A 25,559-nucleotide genomic window follows, 5' to 3' on the forward strand; every position below is an offset into this window, starting at 1 on the left:
TGCACAGGTCCCCTGTCCCCTCTCGACACTGTGCTCTGTGGTTATGGTCTTAGGACAACTCTGCTTCTGATTCTGTAACCTTCCATTCCACGTCCTGTGGAAATGAACAGGTCTCTTCCCCATATCTCTTAAATACAACCCTTGGCCACTTGAGTATAGTTACCTTCCTGATTTTTAAACTTCAGTGGAGCTATAAATCCTCCCTCATTCTTATCTTCAGAAGGACTCTGGATTTACTAAATTCTCTGTGTTTCATAATACTAAATGTAACTCACAGAATGTCCACCATTGAAGCGGCCAGGCAATCTTCTTCCAGGCATCTTCGGTCTATTTGCAGTGAGATGTAGCAAGTTTTCTGATGAAGCTATGTCATCAAAATTTACAAGATCTGGAGAAGAAAAGTAAACATATCTATTAAGAGATAACTGCACATTTTAAAAGGCAAAAAAGAACGTCTCTGATTTTTAACAAACTATAAAATTAAAAAGAACACCACCAAGACTCACAAGTTGACCTGTGCTTTTCATATGCATTTGGAAAACAACACTCACCCTCAAAAACTAACATCCTCTTTACCTGATACATTTTATATATTAACAATATAAAGTTCATGTTTTTAACAGAGACCTAGACCTCAACAAAAGTTCTTACTGCAAGATATAAATCTGTACCACAAGTTGTAGTAGTATGAAAAAGCAGTCATCTTAAGTTCTTGCTTATAAAAAAAAACATGATCTACTTCTTCAACTCAGAATTAATTACAACATATCAAAAAACTAACTTATGAAATGTGTTTTAAAGTTCAAGTAATATCCTAATATTAAAACTTTTTAAACTCCGTTTTATCTGGGACCCTGCTGCTTTCCAATTGCATTTCTTAATGTAAAGTGAAAGTGTAATTTAATGTGTCTTCATATATGTATGTGCATAGTATACTGTAGCTGGGACTCGACCTGTTTATAGTTCACTGTACTTCTGCTTAGACATTATCATGTGTAGGAATCAGACCATAGTTATAAATCTAAGGCAATTCAGATACCAAGGGAAAATGCTACATAAATCATCCATTTGCTTCCCCACCATCAAAGGCTGGTTGACCTTTGATCCAATAACTTGAGTTTAAGGACAAATCTAGGTAATTTCTCTCTCTGAAACAATAGTATATAATACCTTCCCTTTTTCTAGATGGTCCAGAAAACCTTGCTGAAGGAGTTGGTCTTTAATTTTGAAGCCCAGATATCTATAAGTGGTAATAAGAACCCTAAGGTTAATGCCTGGCACTTCCACTATCATTACAATTTTCCTTTGGCCCAGGTTCCAAACTAAGATTATTAATCACAGTCAATATGCCGTCACTCATTATGGCAGCAGGTATCTTTTGCCTTGTCTTCCAGGTATGGAATCATTCTTCACGTTGCCATTGCTTGGAAGTTTATAATGCTTTCTGTCAAATATTTAGATGTCCAAACTCAGAGAATTGTTATTTCTTAAAAGAAATCTAAAGATACTTATCATTACTGCCCTTAAAGCTTACTCATCAAATTTCATATTCAAAGTAATTTATTTAGAGAATTTTTTTTAAAGGGATGGAGGACACAAAGGTAAAACAGGAAGAGGTTACCACTAACTGGCAATATACATTTTGTAACAACTGTAAGTATTTGTTGACCTCTGTTAATTCTTTTCCATCTTAACATTCTGGGATTACTTTGTATGTTCTATCTTGGATCTAGTCACTAGGCTAATATACCACAACAGGCAATCTAATGGGCTTGGATTAATTTTTGTGTTGAGTTGTTCAATAATTGTCTATAAATAATTATAATATACAACAAACCACAATAAGAAACACAGTGGCTTTAATGGAGAATGCATTATATAATGTGAAAGACCTTGAGCTTAAACATATATTTAAAAGAAAACAATATTTTAAAAGATGTTAAAAATATGCTGTAGTTTGAAGGGTTAAAAATTGTTTTTTACATCAATAAATATGTATTGACAACCTACAAAAAAAACCTTGAAAAGTACAGTCCATTTTGGCCTGTGGAGATTATTTTCAAATGCATATTTAAGCAACTTTTAAAAAGAAAAAGAAACAAACAAAAACAAAGGAAGAGATGAAGATAAATTAAAAGGGTAAATAAAAGGAAGATTTACAAAATTATACACCATGCTCATGTAAAAATGTCTTCTGTATGTCCAGTTTTGGGCCACAACACCAAGACAAGTAATTTTACTATTCTAAAACTCTCTCAGGTCCTCCACTAAGTCATTAGGTTAGTAAAATGAAATAGTGCACATTTCTGACTCATGATATACTTGAATGCTTTTAAATTTACCTACGAGTGGTATCAGTGGATTTATATTTTACACACGGCATAAAAGGCATGACAATCACTTAACTCTTGCCATCACATTGTCACTCTGCCAGCCATTTACATGTCTACATATTGCCTAAGACATGGAATTTTAAAATATTAAAATAAATATAAAATTTTGGGAGAAAAAACCTGACTTTTATGGTTGTCAACTAAAATGACCTTGTATCAAAAGAGTATTTTAAACTATCAAGAAAAAATTTCCAATATGAATTTCATTTTATTTTAAAATGGAAAACCAAAAGGGTTAGAATAGACAGACAAACACGTACACTTTAGTAAAATTACAAAGAAAAATCAATGTGCACCACCTATTCATATTGACTATATTATTTTTATTTCTTTTATAAATTGTCATCTTACCAAAATGGAGAAAGGTAGGATAATTTCCTGACACGTAAGAAGGGAAACATGGCAAACAGGCTAGGAAACAAAATCTGGAAAGAAAAGTCAAGGATAGGAATGTCTAGAAAAAAGACTAAACCAAAAAAATTATTTTACAAAGCAGGAAAAAGGAACAGTTGTAGAATGAATAGAACCATTTTAATGTTTAGCAGATATTGCAGTTCATCTAAACTTACATTAAGATGTGTATTAGATTTTAGATTTATTCTTTTGTCTTTCAAAAGGAAAAATTATTAGTATTAATTTCAATATACATTAAACTAGAAAGAAGTCTTCTTTAAATTACTCACTGAACACCAAGACAACTTCTAAAAGAATGTTTTAGTACTAAAATTAGAGGTCAGAGTAATAAATCAACATAGTAACAACTCATTGATATAGTTATAACTGAAATTAAACCACCTTTTAGTCAAAGTTTTGGTCCTCAGCACATGATAGTAGTTACAGTAAAAGAGGCAATTTTAATTCTGGTATGGTATAATAGGAAAAAAAATATGCCAAATATTATTTTTAAATATCCCACTATAAAAATACAGTAGTGCCTTAAGTGATACTCTCTATAATGATATTATCAAGGAAATTATTATTAGAAAATAAAAATTTTAATTACTGCTCTTATTTCCCAGGTAAATTCTACCTTTTGGGGTATGGTATCTTGTTTTGTTTTAATACTAGTTTAGGTACAGGCTCGCTTTTTATAGTGTCTACCACTCAACAGGTAAACATTGTATTCAAAAAATCTCACCATAAATTCTTTCTGGAAGAAATAAATGAATAAATATTGGGAAATTAATTCAAACAAAATAGATCAATTATTAAATAGAAGTGAAGAGAAAGAATGTTGCCCTATTTAACAATGAAGGTTTTCAGATCAAATAATGTATCTCTAAAAATTTCCTTTAATCCAAGAAGAATTTATCACAAAAGATAATGAAAAAGGATAAGATACTACACTCTAAGAATACTTCATCAACTGTGCTTTCTTAATGAAATAGCTATGTTTCCACTAAGTTTTCTGTCTTGTAGTTTAAAACTAATTGTAAACCAATTTTACTTCCTGGAAAATTTACTATTTTAGAAATACTTAGACTATGTGAACTTTACAATTAACCTGTAGTAGCAATGAAACTATCCTAAACCAATTTTTGATGAAGTGTTGGAAAAAGAGAAAAAAATTAAAACATGGTCTGATAGCTCTGCAATTTGTAGTACTATCTTGTATCATATATGAGAATATTTATGAAAAATCTTAAAAAAATGAAACAAATTGAGTATTCTAGGAATGTTTTTCTTATGAACAAAAAAGACTATTTATACACATGAATATATATGTTTATATATGGGTTTGTATACAATCATATCAGAGAGTAACGAAAGGAATTTACATCCTTTCGATAAGAGCAGAAACAGAGTTAAGAAGTGATTAACAGTAGAGGAGGGGAAGAAGGGAAATTACATTTTATAGCAACTTCCATGTCAGGTTTTCTAATAGGTATCATAGATATGATGGATCATTCAATTGTTAGTTAAGTGAGAAAATAAGCAAAACATGCCAATGACCAATTAGCTAATAATTTAAAACTCACATTTTTTTAACAGCAAATTCTACTATATCATTTCACCTCAAATTATTCTTTTACAAAATAATTAAACTCTAAGGAGATTTTCATGTATGTTTTAAACTTTCTGAAACTTACGTTAAAGGGCTAGTTTCATATGTCATTTAAAAAATTTAAAACTTCAAACTGGGCCATATATGTAAATTAAATCATGCCTCAATCTAACGCCAAATTTGAGGCTGTATCTAATACAGAACACAGTTTTTTTATAAGGTGCCAACAAAGAAGAGGTAAAACACTTTTATACTACAAGTACTAAGGACATGATATTCTAATTTTAAAAAAAGGAAATAAGGAATTGAGGTTGGAGTTGAGGTTGAGGTTGGAGACATAAGCTACTTGCTATCAGCAGCTATGCCTTTTATCTTAGCGAACTATTTGTGCCCAAAACACTACTGCAAATACACAGCTGCTCAGTAAATATTTGCTACTTAATATGAACTCAATTTCCAAAATTTATATTTTCTGAACTTTATAGGGTGTAAGTGCAGTACACCAAAGGCAGTGTGATAGTGGAAGATATAAAGACTGAAACTTGGAATCAGCTGTTAGTTTTTTGACCGTGTATGTGTCTCGGCACCTCTAAATTACTTCCTTATTTATTTAAACAAAAAAGCAAACTAGAAGTTAGAAATTTTCAAACTCTGTTCCACAAAGCCTCACATTTTTAATGAAGAATAAATAATAGCTATGGCTATAAGACAAGAAATGGGACTAAAATACAAAGGAAAAAGAACTTTTCAACCACCAATAGTCTGACATTGTTACATGGTATTTAGAAATGTACCAAAGGAAATAAAGTTTGCTGGTAATCCTATATAGATAAAGTTTGGAAAAAAAAGTGAAAATTTGTTTTAACTGACTTAAATTATTTTGGTAATTTCCACGACTTTGAGAAAACTAAATAAAGCAAATGTTGAAGAATGATACAAAGTAACAAAAAATACAGAAAAAAAATAATAAGCTCTAAATATTACCCTTTCAGCTCCCAGAGACTCATCAAAATTTAAGACTTCTGATAAATAAAGACTGCAGAATATTGTGGAAATTCAAAAGATAATACCTATGGATTTTTGATATCCAGTTAAAAGTGTGTGCTTAAATTTTTTTTCTCTATTACTTTTGAAAACACATTTCTAGCTACATTTTAAATCAAACAGAAAACAGTAAGAACTAATAGAATTACATTTTTTACCAGCAACCTCAATTTAAAAAAAATTAAAGGATATTTTAAAAAAACACGAAGTTTTTTTTTGTTTTTTATTTAACTAACAGTAAATTAGAACAATTTTCACCAAAAACATACTGAATATATTTGAGTGACTGTCTCTAAAATACAATCAACATCTCAATTTCCAGAAATTATTGATGACTATGGCTTCATCCAGATCAGGTAGGCTCCAAATACATGATGAAAGATCTATAAGACATTCCAATTAAAAAACTGAAGGAGACTATGCTTAGGTTAGAGCTTTTGCACTGACAAACTAAAGAGAACGAAGAAAAAATCACCTAAAAAATCTGAAAGGTAATACGTAGCACATTTTACAATAGAGTGACAAAAAAAATCTTAGTGTAACTGGCCTTCAAGTTTAAATGTAAAGAACTGTTAACTTGAAGCTAAAAAGTACGTTGACATTAATTTTTTTTTAAAGAAAATCACAGAGAACTTTATATAAAGGGGATTTAAAGAGTTCTCTTCTGGTTTACATGATCTTGAACACTTGCTGTGTCTTTAGCTTACTTTGTTTAGATGCAAAATAGGGGAAAATGGCATCTACCTCTTAGAGTCAGTGTTAAAATAAGAATATATATGAGAAAATGCTTTTAAAATGTTAAAAAACTAAAAACGAATGCAAAGTGCTATAAAATAAGCATTACCATAAAGTAATGATGGTGCAATGCCTTTAACAGTGAGACCTTGTATCAAGACTTCTCTGAAGCAAAAAAAAAAAGAGACTTTTCTGTTTCAAGTATTCCATTTTACAACTGAGAAGTATAAAAAACCAGGAGACAAAGATGATTAATGGGCTGAAAAATCAGTCCTAAAACTTAAGTAATAATATTTAGCTAAAGAAGTAAAGCCTGCTGAGATAGACAGATATACAGAGAGAGAGAGTCATAAGAAAGTCTATTTTCCAGAATTGGAAACAAAAGTATCTTCAGATTTAAGTGGGAAAATAAAAATAGTCTTCTTAAATATAATCTAGTGTTGGCACTGAAAGTCTATGTCACTCACATCTGCTTAAGTTAGATGGTATGGACGTTCCATTATAAAGGGATAGAATGATAAATGACTGATCTTTTAATATCCATCTCAGTTCTCTGACCAGTGAGAAAGTTTATGTGAACCATAAATACCTTGCCCATTTATATTCTTTCAGTTTCATTTTCCTATTTCAACTTCAGAGATTTTTAAAAATTTTAATAAATTTCCACTGTATCTATCCACACACAAATTACATACACAACTTTCTTATTTTAAATAGTTTCTGAAAACTACATTTGCAACTTCTTTTTATGCACCACCTTTCCACATGTTAACTTACCTGTTTCTTTAGAGCTTCTAACTGTAAATGTATCTAGGTCTACTGATTTTGGTCTAAGTGGTAACTGTTCAGAATCTAGCTTTGGTTTTGATACTGGCTCAGTTTCAAATTTTGATAAAATGGTAGAAACGTCTCCATTAATCCTAAAATGAGAAAAATCAAACACATGCAAAAATCATTTGTATGTAAAGCATGACCATCTTTTAACACTGTGATTTAATGACACTAAAGAGGGACTTCCCTGGTGGTCCAGTGGTTAAGACTCCACACTCCCAATGCAGGGGGCCCGGGTTCGATCCCTGGTCAGGGAGCTAGATCCCACATGCTGCAACTAAGAGCCTGCATGCCGCCACTAAAAGATCCCACATGCCGCAACTAAGACCTGGCACAGCCAAATAAATAAATAATTTTAAAAAATAATAATAATGACACTAAAGACGTTATACCATAATACTGATTTTCTTTCTTGTCTATAAAATTATTTCCATAAACATAAACCTCTACCCTAAGACCAATCATAATAAAATAAGAAATGTAAAACAGCTTAACATGAGTATATTCACCTAGCATGAATATAAGATTAACATTTAACACAGATTACAGTCTCTACAAAAAATATGAAAAGCAAATACTTTAAAAATTACTTTGACATTTAGAAAGGCAGTAGGGCCAATTATGTCAAAGGCAGGTAAATCAATAAACTAACTTCAAATTAGATAAAACTTACTTGGCTACAGGAGGTGGTGGAGGAACCGGTTTTTCAGGTCGCTTTGGGTACACTGTTCCAGGAGATCGCAGTAAATTATTGGCTTTGGCGGGTGGAGTAGGCTTCTTGGGTGGGACTTGTGGAGCAGCTGGTTTAGAAGGCTTCTGTTCCAGCACTGACTTTTCATCTGATTATTTAAAAATATTTACTAGGTTACTAACAATCAGAACTGTTTAGGTTTTCCTATTTCTTAAAGCTAACGTCAGGCTGGAAAGGTGTGAAACAGAAAGAGACACTATTCGTGTATATGTGCACTGTTTTAAAATTATAATTTAATAATCCTAACTATCCTTTAAAAAAAACTCTACTTTGGTGGGAAGGAGGACCACTAATAAGCTTCTGATCAACAAATAATGCCTGCTTCTTACTGTCTTCCCACCACCCTTTGCTTTTAGGGCTGGTATTCTACTCAAATATAATCATGTATGATTTTACTCTAAGCAGAGAACAATATTATCTAGACTTATATCTAGATCACTTTCTGAAACTGAAGTATAGAGAACTAAAAATGAGTAGGAACTCTAGTGCCATCTAATGTACTTATTTAAAAATAATCATGATGACAAAAAAAATTTTTTAAGAGAAACTGAGGCTAGATTGATTAGTCACAGATGAAAAAATTACAGGCTTATATTTATAACTCTTATCATTGTATTAGGAATTTTATTAGTACCATTTCATTTAATAATTCTATGAAATAGATAAGAAAATATGCTGGGAAAAAAAGATTAAGGACAATGTCATGCCATGTTAATAAAAACAATTTTATCACCAAAAAGGCATAGTTCTATACATAATGACATACTTAGTTCCTGATCTTTCAGGTACTAAGAATGGGTATTAAATTTGACACGTGTGCACACATATGAGATATTCATGATACAGCAGTCAGCAAAAATATATTATAAGGCATATATGCAAAAATAAGAAAGCTCCCAAGAGCAATACTGAGTGCTTTTCAAGATTTACTAGGTCTTTGAAAAGAATGTCTATCACAGGACCACAAATAATTTCATGAGATTTCTTATCAATCAGAAACCAGTAATTATGAATCTTGAACAAACACTTGAACAAAAAAACAAATCTTGAACAAACACCAGGGGCTTCCCTGGTGGCATAGTGGTTAAGAATCCACCTGCCAATGCAGGGGACACGGGTTCGAGCTCTGGTCTGGGAAGATCTCACATGCCAAGGAGCAACTAAGCCCAACAAAGAGTAGCCCCTGCTTGCTGCAACTAGAGAAAGCCCGCGCGCAGCAACCAAGACCCAACAGCAGCCAAATGAATAAATAAATTTTAAAAAAAGAAAGTACTTGGCAAAAACCAAACAGCAGTCAAAACGGATAAAAGGCCAAATTTAAAACAAAACAAAACAAAACAACACTGAAGGCCAGGGGTAAGCCCCTTGTTAAAAATATCTGATTTTATCTAACAACAATGAAAATACAAAATGCTGTTGTTTCAGTTTTATCATTTATGTACAGCTTCCTTGGATCGTTTGAAAATATAGCTTAGTCTTTTAAACCCTCATCATCATTTGGTACAAAAATCCATCTCTATATGGCTTCAAACTGTACAAGCACATCACGTAATTACACCACCAGAAGTGAAAGCCAACTCCCCAATTCTAACTATAAGCTGATAGAGCCATCATTATCAGAATTATAACAGTAAACCAAACTTATTTCTAGAAAATATTAAAAGAAAGATATTTTAGATAAATCAGGGAAAATGTTAAATGATAAATAGAAGTTCACTGATTAAATGAATATACTTCTTTAACAGATATGTAAATAACAGCTTGTGGAATTCCCTGGTGGGCCAATGGTTAGGACTCTGTTTTCCACTGCAGAGGGCATGGGTTCGATCCCTGGTCTGGGAATTAAGATCCGGCATACTGTGAGTCGCAGCCAAATAAATAAATAAATAACAGCTTGAAATCAATTCAATTCCTATAGGTTAGTCTAAAACAAAAGAACACATTCAATACTGCTGGAAATCAAAGGTGACAAAAATAAGATTCACCATTCCAGGTATATCCATAACTAAACCAACTACTACTATATGTTGACTTATTATATAACTAATATATGATGGCAATGTGTTTGAGTACTAGATTCATTTATTTTTATTGAGGTTACATTTACCTAACATAAAATTAACCATTTTAAAGTGAACAACTCAGTGCCATTTAGTACATTCACAATGTTATGCAACCACCACCTCTATCTAGTTCCAAAACCCTTTCATCACCCCGAAAGAAAATTCTGTTCCCACTAATCAGCTACTCCCCATTCCCTCCTCTACCAGGGCCACAAGGGGTCCAATTTCTCCACATCCTTGCCAATACTTGTTATTTTCAGTTTTTATTATTATTACAGACATCCTAGTGGGTGTGAAGTGGTAGTTCAATGTGGTCCTGGTTTGCATTTCTAATGACTGATGATGAACATCTTGCCATATGCCTGGTAGACATTTAGAAAAATTCTATTTCAGTTCTTTGCACATTTTTTGATTGGATTGTTTATCTTTCTGTTGGTGAGCTATAATAGTTCTTTATATATTCCAGATACTGGACCCTTTTCACACTTCAGATATTGGATATAGGGCTTGTAAATATTTTCTCCCATTCTGTAGTTTGTCTTTTTACTTCCTTGATAATATCCTTTGCTGTACAAAAGTTTTTAATTTTTAATAAAATCCAATTTAACTATTTTTCTTTTGTTTCTGTGCTTTTGGTGTCATAGCTAAGAACCCACTGCCAAACCCAAGACCATGAAGAATTACCCCTATATTTTTTCCTAAAAGTTTTAGTTTTATACCTCTTATATTTAGGTGAATGATCAATTTTTAGTAAAATTTTGTATATGGTATGAGGCAGGGGTTCAACTTTTTTCTTTTACATGTGGATATCCAACTGTGCATAGAATTTAAGTTTAGCTAGAGACTGGCCAAAAAAACAAAAGGAAATTTGGATTTAAGGAAAACATTCTTATGTTAGCTATCCAAATGCCCAAAAGAAGATATATGTAAGATACAGATGTTATGATAACTTAACATACAGAAAATTATAAGCATATAAAGAAATTTTTTATTAAAACAACAAAAATATATGACAGTTAACAAAATACAGCAAAATAACAAATATGCCCTATCTTATTTACTACAAAATATAGCAATACATTACTAACACTATACATACAAGGTTAATCCATTCCTTAATTCAGATTAGGGTTAGTTCCCTGCTGCATGAATAAGAATTTAAAAATAAGTAATAATACTGGTACTAAAGCATGAATGATTACAAGTCCATAAATTCTGACTAAAAAGTCAAATATTCCATTCTTTATCACTGGTCGTTTGGAGATACATTAGAGAAAAACACAGTACTATGCAAAAAGTAGCAAGTATGTTCTTAACTGAATCTATTTTCCTAATATTTTAGAAAAATTCAGGACAAAAAAAGAATCTACCCACATTTATCTCACTGAAGTGACTTAAACTGTAATATAATGTATTTTCAAAAGCCTAAGTACAAAGTTCAAGAAGTTATCATCACAGGAACAACTGAGTAACCAGCACTCCGGCCAAGAACTGAACCGTAGCCACATTAAGTTCCTTCCCCTCATGCCTCTTCCCAGTCACTACCTCAATGCTCCCATCCAAAGGTATCTTCTAACACTATAGATCACTTTTGAATATTTTAATTTTACACCACTGAAATCATAATATGCTGCTGTGTGAAACTCTATCTCATTCATTTGTTGCTACGCTATATATATAGTATCCTGGCATATGAATATACTTCAATTTTTTTATCCATATAACTACTGATGGACGTTTGTGTTGTTTCCAATTGACGGTCAGTGTAAATAATACTAGATAAACTTTCTTATTTGAGTCTTTTGGTGTACATACGGAACACACATTTCTTGTGAGTATATAATTAGGAGTAAAAGTGCTGGGTAACAGGGTATATAGATTTATTCAACTTTAGTTCTCAAGAGTAGATAAAACAGTTTACATTCCCACCTACAGTGTATAAGAGTTCTGAGAATCTGTAACCTCACCAACATTTCGTATTGTTAGTCTTTTTAAAAATTTCACCCATTTTGGTGAGAATCTTACTTTGGTTTAAAATTATATTCCCTTGCTGAGTAATGAATTTGAATAACTTTTACATACATTGGTAAGAATGAAGCAGGCTACTGAAAGGTATGTCCAAGAAAGTCTTCCCCCAAAGCAGGAGAAAAACTTGTGCTCCAAACTGTTGCTATCATTACTCTCCTGAGGGGCAACATGCATCATGGCAAGCACTCGAGGTACCTCTGAGGAAACAGTGAGAATGACACTGCTAAGCAGATTTGAGAAAACCCATGTGGTGGCTTGGACAGCGAGTAGACAGTGAGGATTTAAACTCCATTCTTATGACTTGGGAAAGTATCCCATGAAATAATGGGGTGTCACCTAAGAATCAAGGGCAATAGGGTGATTCGTTTCATGTTTTCTACTAGCTCTTTTTTAATCCTCCTCAATATGGCAGGGCTTTTCAAGGACATACTCTCTGAAACTGAGATCAAAAGAGAGAGAAAAGTAATGAACGCACACACTGGTGGCATACACCGTTTCTCCTGTAAGAAGGCTTAAGGCTCCTCAAAGTGGCCCTAGCCATGGTTTGAAAAAGCTCTGTTGACTCTGGAACAAGAGAGAGATAAACTTATGTTTATTTTTAAAGAAATAATTTAATCTATGTCAATAATATTCAGACCCTCTGACCCTGAACTGACAGTGGCTCTCTCCCCCAATGCCCATTAATAGGCAATGCCTGTCACTTTTCTTATTTCTTACACCAGATCTATTAAAGCCATGTCAGGTTAATGGGAACATTTTGACAATATTAAGAATTGCTTCCCTTGTTATATTTGTCTTGTTTCACTTATTTAAAAACTGCTTACATTTGCACACCTAAACTTTGAAATCAACACTTTATAGTTTTAAAATCTTTCAAGTGAAGAGTTTTGGTGGTGGTGTTAAGATTTAGAAATAAGGGGAAAAAGGTCTTTTCTATTTACTCACATATTTACCACTTCTGGCATTCTTCATTACTTTGTATACATCCAAATGCCAAAACAGCATCATTTTCCTTCTGCCAAAACGAACCTCTGTTAACATTCCCTGTGTAGTACATACAGGTCTACTAGTAAAGAATTCTCTCCGATTTTATCTGAAAGTTTTCGTTTTGCCTCCATTGCCTGAAAAGTATTTTTGCCAGGTAGAGAATTCAAGGTTGACAATTATTTTCTTGCAGACTTTATGTTTTTCTCTTTATCACTGCTTTTCATAGAATTTATGATGATGTGCCTTAAGGTGATTTCCTTTATGTTTTTTCTGCTTGGAGTTCACTGAGCTCCTTGGATTTGTGGGCTTAAAATTTGCACCAAATCTAAAGATTTTTCAACCATTATTTCTTCACATATTTTTTCTGTCCCCTCTCTTCATTTCCTCAGGGACTCCATTTACACGTAAAACTGCTTGATATTGTCACTGAGGTCACTGAGGCGTTGTTCATTTCTTTCTAGTCTTTTTTCTATATATTTTTAGATAGCTTCTATTGCTATGTCTTCCAGTTCACTAATATTTCCTTCTGTAGTCTCCAAACTGCTGGTAATTCCATCCAGTGTCTTTCATTTCAGCTACTGTATTCTTCGTCTGCAAAATTTCAATTTGGGTCTTTTTTATATTTTCCATTTCTCTCACCATCATGTTTGTGCTTTCTTCTACTTTACTGAACACATGGGCTACATTTATAATAGCTATTTTAATGTTCTTTCTGCTATTTCCATCATTTCTTGATATTTCTGGGTCTGTTTAAATTGACTGACTTCTCTTTTGGTTGCTATTTTCTTGCTTCTTTCCATGTCTGATAATTTTTGATCAGATAATGGGCATTGTGAATTCTATCCTCTTGGGTGCTAGATTTTGTTATATTATAATGTAAAGCATTCTGGAATTAGACTGATCTGTTTCCAAGGTAGGCCTTTAGTCTAAGCTGATACACCCTTTTATGGACTTCAATGCATTATGAGGTCTTGTGGCTCATGGGAACATGAACTATTTGTGAGTTCCAGAAACTGTTTCAGCAAATGTCTTCCAGCAGTTATTTCTCCAGCTATGGAAAATTTCCTTTCACAGGTATGTAATTCAGTACTCGGCCAAAGCCTCATGGTAAGCCCTGTAGAGCTCTCTCAGTACTCTACGCAGTTCCTTCCATTCTGGCACTCTGTCCCACAAACTATAGCTGCCTTGGCCTCCCTAAACTCCTATTACCTCAACTCTGTATGAATACTGGGCTCTGTTTGGCTTTCTCCTTTCTGCTGCCTGAAAACTGCTTCTAGACAATAAGCTAGGCGTAATTTTAGGGTTTGCCTCATTGATTTCAGTGATAACAGTCCTATGCTACCTGTTGTCTGATGTCTAAAACCACTGTTGTATGTATTTTGTCCAGTTTTCTAATTGTCTAACTCAGGGGGACAAATTCAGTCCCTGACACTTCATCATGACCAGGATTTTGAGCAAATAAATGTAATACAAATGCATTACCTTCCATTTTATTTATAAGATCAACTGACTGATTTCAGGGAATATAAGAAGCCATATTCTTAATTTTAACAAAACCCTTACCTACTTGATGAAGGGGACTATAAAAGAAATATCATAATGAAGATAATAAAGCCAGTAACATACTTCTTACATTTGGTTCTATGTATCTTTGTATGATGAGTTTTTCATGTAGGAGATATTATAACCAAGTACCAAAATAAACTGATCCAAGACTTGGACCTAACAACAGCTATATCACAAAGGACTAATCTGAGATCAAGAAATACCTTTATTAAATATAAATTGTTTTTGCATCTAAATTTAAAAATCTCAAATGCAAAAACAAGGGGAGTTGGGGATATAAAAACTTTCCATGCTGAGCACAGATCATGAGAGAGATAAAGCTATGAAGGTGTATGATATTCAGAGTCAAGAGTGTGGTTGCTACATTTAGTGAATGAAAAGAGTAGAAGATGATACCAAAAATGTACTGAATAATTTGGGATCAGTTCCTGCCAACACCAAATGCTGACCAGGATGTGGAGCAACAGGAACTCTCATTCTTTGCTGGTAGGAATGCAAAATGGTGCAGACATTTTGGAAGACAATTTAGCAATTTCTTACAAAACTAAACATACTCTTACCATATGAACAAGCAATTACATTCCTTGGTATTTACCCAAGTGAACTGAAAACTTATGTACACACAAAAAGTATGCAAGGTTTATAGCAGCATTATTCATAACTGCCAAAGCCTGAAAGCAACCAAGATGTCCTTCAGTAAGTGAATGGATAAACTGTGATACATCTGGACACTGCAATATTAATCAACATTGAAAAGAAATGAGCTATTAAGCCATGAAAATACATGGATAAACCTTAAATGCATATTACAAAGTGAAAGAAGACAATGTGTAAAAGCTACATAGTGTATGACTCCAACTCTATGACATTCTGAAAAAGCAAAACTATGGAGAAAATAAAAAGATCAGTGGCTGTCAGGGGTTGGGGGAAGAGAGGGATGAAAGCACAGAACATAGGAATTTTAAAGAGATGAGACTATTCTGTATGATATTACAATTATACATTAGTCCAAACTCATGAAATGTACAACCCCATAAGTGACCCCTAATGCACACTATGGACTCTGAATGGTAATGGTGTGTCAATGGAGGTGCGCTGACTGTAACAAGTGTACCACTATCATGCAGGATGCTGACGGTGGGGGAGGCTGTGCATGTGTGGGGCAGCAAGAATACGGGAACTCTGTACTTTCTGCTCAGTTTTGCTGTGAACCTGAAACTTCTGAAAAACAGTCTCTAAAAAATGAATCTGAAATAGAAGCCAGACAAGGAACTAAAATGAGAGAATACAGTAACACTTTAAGCAAGAGACAAGGATAGGAAGTAGAAACAACAAAGGCAGTAGAAACAAAAGTATTCTGCAACAGTATTCAAGTTTTTACAAGAATATATAACCTAATCTATTAGATACAGCCACTGCAGATCTTTGTGTACAAAGAGAAGGAGGTGTTAACAATAACAAGTAATGTTTTTAAACAAAATACATATGTTGGAATACCTTTCCAAGTTTATATGACAAATATATGCAGTGAAAATTAAATAATACATAATAAATCACTTACATGTTTTAAGTAAGAACTCACTCTCATACCTAAGAAAAAAATTTTAAATGTATTTCAACTTGGACACTATGAAAATAATAAGAGTATAACTGTTTAATGCTTAGTTTTCTTACACATTATTTGAAATAACATTAAATACTACATCCTTACTGAGGTGATGGTGTAACTTTTTCATGAATGTAAACTGGTATCAGTTTGAGTAAAAATCTTAATTTCCTATTGATCTTGACAAACTCCCTCTTTGAAATCCCCAAGCACTACATAGTAAATAATGAACACTTGTTAAAAATCAGTGTGAATGACTCAGTGTGGAGATATGTTTTTCTTTACACTGACAATGAAAGGAATTATTTTTCTGACAGTAGAAGAATCTGCCTCACCTTTTTCTTCAGGCTTTGTAGGAAAATACTTCTTCTCTGCACCTGTCAGCTCAGGCTTTGGAGCTGAGGGGAAAAAAACGTTAATACATTAAAAAAAAAAAAAAGTTTTAGAGCACAAAGATAATTATACTCCTGAAAAGCAAAGGTTTAAAAAATAACATCAGATGAAAATATGGTTTAAAAGACTGAACAATATACCAGAATCACTGAGCTCAACATATAATCCTGCACCTGCCACGATCACCTTAGTAAGTGATAGCTCTGTGGTCTCAGTTCCTTCCTTATCAAATGAAGGAGTTCACATTCTCTACAATACCACTGTCCAGTAGAACTTGCTGTGATGATGGAAATATTCTGTTTTTGTGTGGTTCAATACTGTCCATTGAGACTTGAAATGCTGCTACTGCAACTACAGAATTAACTTTTTTATTTTATTTAATTTTAATTAATTTTAAAAGCCCAGTATGACTAGTGGCTAAAAAGGCTCCAATACCAACTTCCATAAAAATTACTTTTAACTTATCCTTGCTCTCAGATAAGGTTAGCAAACACAAAGCTGAAACTATGGAGGAGGGAAGGACTTGCATTATTCTAAAAAAAGAGCAAATCTTTCAAGGAAAACAAAAATTGGACAGCACTTTTAAAAATCAGAAATCAAGGGCTAGAACTTATAGAAATAGAGTCAGATGACAAAACTCTAACTCTGGAAAACTCTTCTAGGGACTCCATCATTTATTCCACTGTTTAAAAAGGAAAAACTAAACTCTTCTAGTTTGCTTAAGCCTTATCACACTCTCTGAAGGAAGAGTATATTAAAAAAATCAGTATTTGTTTGCAGCATTAAAAAATGGATTGCATCTGAAAAGGCAGAATAACTTATTAACTAGGTAAATATAGTGTCTTCTTTTTTAATATATTGTTTTCTATAGATTTAAGCTTAGTCAATTTTCTTAACTCAAAATGCCATATAACAAAAATATCTAAATTATTTTCAAGATTCCTATTTTATACAGTTTGTACTTTAAAAAAAATACTGACAGATATTAATACACGTGAACATTCAATTTTTATATATTTTTAAAAATTATATATAGCACCATAATATTTAATTTTTGCTAAAAGAAAATAAATGATTTACAGGAGACCCAATTTCACCATTCTAGAACTTAAAAATATGAAAAATAGCCATCCGAATAATCTGTTTCGTACTTACCTGGACCCTTCGCAGGTGGTGGTGGTTTCTTTGGTTTCTATTAAAATAATAATTGTGAAAACAGTAAAACACTTACATTTATAGTTATAGTTAAAGTAAACTCTGATCATAAATGATCTAAGTTACATAAACATCTCTCCTCATCCCATCCCTGTCAAAAATTATAAAATCATAAGATTCAAACAACTCCACAAAAGGTCACAGATGAAAAATATATTCTATTAGAACAAATGCCTCTTTGATAAAATTCAAATATTTCAAAAATATCACTGTTAGATAAATTTAAAAAAATCTTAATGATGAGCAAAAATATTCTCTCCTGCCTTCCCTATTTTAAGATTCCTATGCACCATTTTACCACTCTTTAACAGCTGAGTTTTTTTGTCGGGGGGAAGGAGGGGTGGCAGGGAAAGGGAGAGAGAAAGAGACTTTGTTTAAAAAGAACAGGAGTAGCAAATAAATATATCTAGCTTTCACCCTTGGTTATTCAGCACTCTCAAAAAGAAGATTAAAGGCAAAGGTCTGTTTTTCAGTTTATTAAAATTCTCTTGGGTTTACTCATTCACTCATTTTTGCCTTAAAAAACTTGAGACACATTTCTAAGTATGTGAATTTCATTTTTCCAAATTAAAAAATAACTGATAATCAATATTGCATAAGCACCTAATAAAAACCAAAAAAAGAAAATGTGTTTATTAACAAGAATATAAAAATAAAGCACACCCGAAGGCTGTTGAATTAATACTGAACGAAATCTAGCAAAGGAAGAATCTCAGAGAGTGTAAGCCTTCGTACACTATCCTCTTGTAATTTACTTTAAATGAAAGACTGCAAAGGTTAGAGATTTCTGCATTGACTTAAATCAAATATAGTAGACTGTCTTGCTGGGGTGTGTCTGTTCTCTGTATAACTCTTTCCCTCTAATTTAAAAACTCAATTAGATTCATCCCTCCATAGGCGATCAAGCTGTAGAAAAGCAAAAGATCACTGATGAATGACTCAGTGTCACTTTATTCACTGTGAGACATGAGATAGATGTATTAAATCCTGTAAGCATGCAAAGCCTTCTCACTCTCCCAAAAATGCAGTGACAGAGTAATAGTAATCAATAGTACCTTAAAATAAAAATTTCCAACAAAATTAAATAGAAATATAATTTTTCTTACAGTCAAGTGCTAATTTGTCTAAATAGTATGGGCAGCCTTTTTTCTTTTAATTATAATAAAGTAATAAAGACTAGGTTAATTTTTAGTTAGGGGGAAAGGAAAACAGGAATAAAGCACAGAACTGATACATTGTTTTGTTTTACCATAATTCAGATAACTTTCACCTGATTATATAAATCTGAAATCCCCTCAGAAAATTATTGTTACTATGTAAAAAACTTGTTTTTTAAGAAATATTGGCAAAAGGTTTTTTTAAATTATTATCATCACTGAAAAAGAAAAGCTTACAGGAAAGTCCTTATCCAGTTCATTTATCTGAACAGCAAAATTGTCTGGAAATACTCCTTCTTTACCATTAAGTTCACCCTTCCACCAGCCAGCTTCTCCAGTCTCCTAAACCGCAAAATGAAGAATAAAGATAATAGTGGTTATCTCTAAATAAGAAAAAAGTTAGCAACAAAATAGGAAAATACTGAATTTCATTGTTGCTACAAGGAAAAATAAAGACCTAACAGACTTTGAGGTCCTCCTAAAAAAATATATTGCCCACACATTACTTCAAGCAGCAGTTATAAAATTAAGTTTAATTTCTTAATTAGTCAAATAATTTAAAAATTCAGGGGACTTCCCCAGTGGGTCAGTCGGTAAGACTCCACACTCCCAATGCAGGGGGCCTGGGTTCGATCCCTGGTCAGAGAACTAGATCCTGCAAGCATGCTGCAACTAAGAGTCTGCATGCCTCAATTAAGAAATCCGCATGTCGCAATTAAGAAGCCTGTATGCCACAACTAAAGATCCCACATGCCACAATGAAGATCCTGCATGCTGCAGTGAAGATCCCGTGTGCCACAACTAAGACCCAGGGCAGCCATAAATAAATAAACAAACGAATAATTTTTTTAAAAATTCAGTTTACAAGGATAAAAAAGAGAGGGAAGAGAAAGGAAAAGGAAGTAGAAGAGGAGGGTGGTGACAGAATATAAATTTCCAAACTGTATCTTAACATTCTTTTAAACACTTTATACACCAAAAATTAATCACATTATTCATTTGCTTTAGAAGTTAACAGAATCTTCTACAATTCCTTCCAAATACCCTTCCATGAGAAATTAGTTGTTATCAATCCAATCTCCATGTGTATTAAAAATTATATGCACTGGGGGGGACTGGTCAAGATGACAGAGTAAGCAGACCCTGAGCTCACCCTCTCCAAAATTAAAACTATTTACAGTAGAGCAACCATCAATGCGAATGACTAGCAGAAAAAAATTTCCACAATTAAAGATATAAAGAAGGAACCACAATGCAACAGGCTGGAGGGGCAAAGAGACAGTATAATCAAGACCCACACCCCTGGGGAGGTCATGCACAAAGGTCAGGATAATCACAACTGCAACACCTAACAAGTGTTGGGGAAGATGTGGAGAAAAGAGAACCCTCGTGCACTTTTGGTAGGAATGTAAATTTGTGCAGCTGCTATGTAAAACAGAATGGAGACCTCTCAAAAATTAAAAATAGAACTATCATATGATCCAGCAACTCTAATTCTTCGTATTTTTCCAAAAACAAAAACACTAATTTGAAAAGATATGCACCTTTATGTTCACGGCAGCATTCTTTACAATAGCCCAGATATGTAATATGTAAGCAACTTAAATATCCATCAGTAAGCATTTTAAATAAAGATGTGTTTCATATATATAAAATGTACATTACCATGTATATATGCATGTGTGTGTGTGTGTATATATATATATATATATATATATATATTATTTATTTATTTATTTACGTGGTACGCGGGCCTCTCACTGTTGTGGCCTCTCCCGTTGCGGAGCACAGGCTCCGGACGTGCAGGCTCAGCGGCCATGGCTCACAGGCCCAGCCACTCTGTGGCATGTGGGATCTTCCCAGACTGGGGCACGAACCCGTGTCCCCTGCATCGGCAGGCAGACTCTCAACCACTGCACCACCAAGGAAGCCCTATATATATGTTTTATAAGTATATAATGTATATTACAATGTAATATGACTGACACAAAAAAGAATAAAATGTTGCCATTTGTGACAACATGCATGGACCTCAAGGGTATTATGCTAAGTGAAATAAGACAGAAAGACAAATACCATCTCACTTATATGGTGGAATCTATAAAACAAAAGGAATGAACAAACATAATAAAACAGAAACAGGCTCACAGATACAGAAAACATACCGGTGGTTGGCAGAGGAGAAGAGGTTGGGAGGGATGAGTAAAAGAGGTGAAGGAGCTTAAGAGGTACAAATTTCCAGTTACAAAATAAATGAGTCACAGGGATGAAATGTACAACATTGGGAGCATAGTCAATAATATTGCAATAACTTTGTCTGGTGACAGATGGTAACTAGAAATAACAGATGTATAGAAATATCAAACCACTATGTTGTACACTTGGAACTAACATAGTGTGGTAGGTCAATTATACTTCAATGAAAAAACTTCTTTTAATTACATACACTAAACAATCTGTTAAGTCAATTTAAAACAATGGGAGAAATTTCAAAAATTACTTTAAAGGGATATAGCAAAAACAAATACTTTAATATTTCTCTATTACAGTTATTACAGGACTCTGCCCACACCCCAATACTATAGGGTTTTCTTTTTCCTTAATTTATTCCAAGTTATAAAACTACCTCATTCTTTGAAATAGCTGCATCATTTTCCATAGTATGACATTTCATAACCATTTATATATTGATGGACATTTAAGTTGTTTCCCTATTTTTCTTCTTTTTCTTTTTATATTACAAACACTACAATGAACATTAGATGGGCAAAAAAATGCAATGAGGTAAAACAGGAAATGAGAACAGAACCCTGGCAGGGGCGGGGGGTGGTGTGGTTAGAGAAAAAACACAACTTGATGGTAAAAATAATTTCCAATACATCAATTATAACAAAGACAGACAATAAACGTTTGCTTAAAAAACCTTTCTGATCACTTACTACGTGCCAGGTTCTCAGGTCACAGAAATAAACAAGACAAAGTCACAGCCTTTCTAGAGCTTACATTCTAGTGGGAATGCGAGACTACTGAAAAATATTTCTATGAATAAATTAAGTGATTCACTGAAAACTGAGAAAAGTCTTACCTTACTTATCAACTGTATTATCTCCCCTTCTTTAAAAGTAAGTTCATCTTCATTAGTACCCGCATAGGCAAACAACGTTCTACAATATTCTTTAGCTAAAATGAAAATAATGAAGCTTCTATAAATTGGTTCTTTCAGCAAATACTTATTAAGCCTCTATTTTGTCCACTAGAAGGTTCTAGAGATGATTTCAATAATTTTGGCCAATACTATATGTTGAATTAAGTAACAATTTCATTAATCATTCATTCAAATAGTTACTACATGCCTACTATGTTCTAGGCACAGTTCTAACTGTATCAGATACATCAGTGTACAAAGCATACAAAAATCCTTGACCTCATGGTGCTTACATCTAGGAGGATTTAACACTCCGATGAAGTAGTACAATGTAACAAACGTCTTCAACAAATCCAATAATATATTTGAGCATGCTTCATTCTTAATATGAAAATTTCATTCAAACACTTACCTTTAATTTTACTTTCAGTGTCTGTTTTTGTTACCTCCACACTCTGAGTTTTGGATCCTAGTGACTGTGTGATTAAGGGCTAGAATAGAAAGGATGGTGTCAATTATTTTAAGTTAGAACAAAGCTAATAATGTTAAACAAAATTTCCATTAACAGTTATCTAGCTCTCCCTAATGGTACTTATAGCCAGGTTAGTAATGTGACTGAAAACTGCCATGAAAAAGATAAATATCTGAAAAGCTACTTAAATGATAGCCCAGAACGTCTAGTTTTTAAAACTCCCTATCTTAAGGATAATAAACATACTCTGATACCCATAATACTGTGATTTATTTTAGAACCTCTAAAATAAATAAAAATAGCATTTGAAAATTTACCACATACCAATCTCTGAGCTAATAAGCACTTTACATACATTGTAACTTAATCCTTAGAACAATCTGCATAAAGTAGGCACTATCATCCACTCCTTTCATGGGTTAGGAGGCAGAAGTCTGACTAGACTAGAAGTCTGACTCCAGAAGGTGGACTCTTAAAACAATTGCATTAAACTTCCTTACAATGAGACAGAGTATAAAATAAAGTCTTTATACTTACTGCTGCTATCAGAATGAAAACATTTAGGTAATGTTACAACCCTTTGTAACAATATATAGTCTAGTAGGCAATTTTCCATTGTAATTGACTACAGGAAGTCCTTCATCTTGTACTAGTGTTTCCTTGAGTTCTGTCCTTAGAAGTAACACTACATTTGACCCTGGATTTCATTAGTTAAAAATCTGAACATACTGCTAATTTACCTATCATTCTGTGTTCTAGTTATCTTTTAAGATGCTCACTTTAATTTCTCCTAATTTTAACCATCATATCTTCCAATCTGGTGCTACAAACATAGCAAATGTGCTCCCTACTTTATCAATTCCTACACCAGTGATCAAAGAAAGCCTTCCAAGGCCATCCTATACGGTAACCCTGAGACTACTCTCATTAACAACAACTCTTTAGTGGACATTAAAAATGGCAAATGAAAGATTACTGGTGTGATCATTAATCAAATAAAGTTATTCAATATAATCATAAGCTTTAGAGTTAGAAAGCGACCCCAGATCATCTAGCTTAATGTCCCTCATAATGCAGACATTGCTTCTAGACATTCCTAGCTATTACATGACTATACAGCACTATTCCAACAACAAGAACTCTAATCTCTACCTTTAAAACCAAGAATTAATTAATAATCTTAATGCCAGACAGTCACAGAGCTAGGAGAGGGCAGGACAGAAAGTACAAGTTCTCTTTCCTGAACCCAAATTATTATTACATGAGAAAATATGTAACAAGCTGGGAAAGGAAAAAAAAAATGTTGAAACTAACCATTTTAGGAGAAAACATCAGAATATATTTCACCAACCAAAACAGTCTTCTAAGTGAAATGTAACTAAAAAAGGCAAGTAAATACTAAAATATTTTAAAATCTTACGAGTTAAATAAGACATACAAATGAGCACTACAAGGGAAACAATGCTTTAAAAGTTAAGGGACAAGCCACCTATGTGAAGTACTCAATCTAATCTCCAAGGTGTTAACACCAGGAAGACTATATTCTAAAGATTGTAGCTATTTCCCCCACAAAACAGAAACTTAACAGTTTATTTTAAAATCTCTTATTAGTATGGTACATTCACTTTGATTTACTTCACAACGCCAGTGAAATGCTAATAAAAAATAAAGTTCTCCATACATCTAGGGCTAGCGATTAGGTTTCACCATTGCTGACAATCCAGAGTAAAGTTAAGCGGTGCCTAATTAACTTAATATCTCACTGAGAATTCACTTTACAATGGCCCATTTTAAGCCTACTTCAAATTGAAAGAAAAACATATAATTTTAGCTTTAAAAGGAAAACAAAAACTTGCCTTTTCTATTTTTACACTATAACTAAAAATTCTAAAGTTTCCACTAAGAAAAGTTTGTGTAAAATTTACCCCCCAAAATCCAATTTTATAAGAATCAAACATAAACATTAAAGTAAGTCACTTAAACTTGAAAACAGTTTCTCACAGCCTTCTCATTCATAATCTATTATTGGCAATCTCAAAAAAGAAAAGGTAACAGAGTTGCAAACTAACTTTTACATTTTAAGAAAAGCTTAATGAGAGAATGAATGGGGTTAATCTAAGGAAAGCTCATCATTACTACCTTCTCTGGTTTTTTCTCTTCTGTTTCACTACTGGATGTTCTTGTCCTAAGTTTCACAGAGCCTTCTTTAAATATATCTCCAAATCCAACTCCTCGGATTTTCTTTGGCTGGGTAACTGATCCAGGTGCAGTTTCGTTCCCATTTCCCGGAGAAGGTAAAGGTGAGGTAGACCCAGTCAAAACAGTTTCTGAAAGGATAATTTGTTTTTAAAGAATGACACCTAAAATCACAAAAACCTTGACATTCCCCTTCCACAGTATTTATATTCTATACCTCCTAATAAAAAATGGTATAATATGGTATAAAATGGTATAAAAATAATAAAATGACTGAGTATTAAAATATCCCAAAGAATAAGATGCACTTTATACTGATTTTTTTTAATGCTGTTTAAAACAATTTTAGGTATTCCTAGTTAGTAAAATGCTAATCAGAAATCCAGGAAAGCATAGTATACCAGGTCCTTAAGAAGAGCATATCAAAATTTACAGCTCTTGCACAAACATGAAGTAATGTAAGACAGAAACATTAAAGAGATAAAGTTAATCATTTAAAAAAGTTACATGACCCAAACTGATCAAAATTAGGGTGATTTTCTGAATATAAAAACTGGTAATATTAGCAAGTTTTTGTTTTAAAAAGTCCACAGTTCAAGGCCTGTCATTTTAACTCAGGGATGAAGTAATTAATAATCTAAGAAAAAAGTTCTAGAGTAATCATCCAAGAAGATTCCAGAAACATTTCAGAATGAGGGCTGAGGGGTAGGGAAAAATACATGATTTCAGTTCATTTAATTAAGCAGTCTGTTGAAGTTTAATGGTTAAGAACAACAGAGGAAATATTAAAAATGGTAGTTACCATTTACTCAGAGCTTAATCTGTGCCAGCTATTTGCTGAGCACTATACATGAATTATACCTAATTTACATAATCACCTACAGGCTTAACATTAAGCACTATTATTCCTCATTTTCAAAACAAGTAAAATGGGCAGTTATTCAGAACTTTCCCAAGGCCATACAAGTAGTA

The 25,559-nt window shown here is 33.0% G+C and overlaps 1 protein-coding gene across 3 annotated transcripts in view; it reads right to left on the bottom strand.

Annotated features, from left to right (window-relative positions):
- Positions 1-25,559, bottom strand: part of CD2AP (CD2 associated protein) — a 103,751-nt gene that overhangs the window by 11,350 nt on the left and 66,842 nt on the right. For all 3 annotated transcript variants that reach the window (XM_019949849.3, XM_019949851.3, XM_019949850.3), the window contains 9 exons: positions 24,531-24,718; positions 22,332-22,410; positions 21,860-21,954; positions 19,012-19,116; positions 17,558-17,594; positions 16,345-16,407; positions 7,682-7,847; positions 6,955-7,097; positions 276-388 (listed from right to left, as the gene is read on the bottom strand). In XM_019949849.3, the coding sequence (XP_019805408.1) occupies positions 276-388; positions 6,955-7,097; positions 7,682-7,847; positions 16,345-16,407; positions 17,558-17,594; positions 19,012-19,116; positions 21,860-21,954; positions 22,332-22,410; positions 24,531-24,718 (989 nt within the window). The remainder of the gene's footprint in view (positions 1-275; positions 389-6,954; positions 7,098-7,681; positions 7,848-16,344; positions 16,408-17,557; positions 17,595-19,011; positions 19,117-21,859; positions 21,955-22,331; positions 22,411-24,530; positions 24,719-25,559) is intronic.

Source organism: Tursiops truncatus, chromosome 10, assembly GCF_011762595.2.
Source record: "Tursiops truncatus isolate mTurTru1 chromosome 10, mTurTru1.mat.Y, whole genome shotgun sequence".
In the NCBI taxonomy this organism is placed as follows: Eukaryota; Metazoa; Chordata; class Mammalia; order Artiodactyla; family Delphinidae; genus Tursiops; species Tursiops truncatus.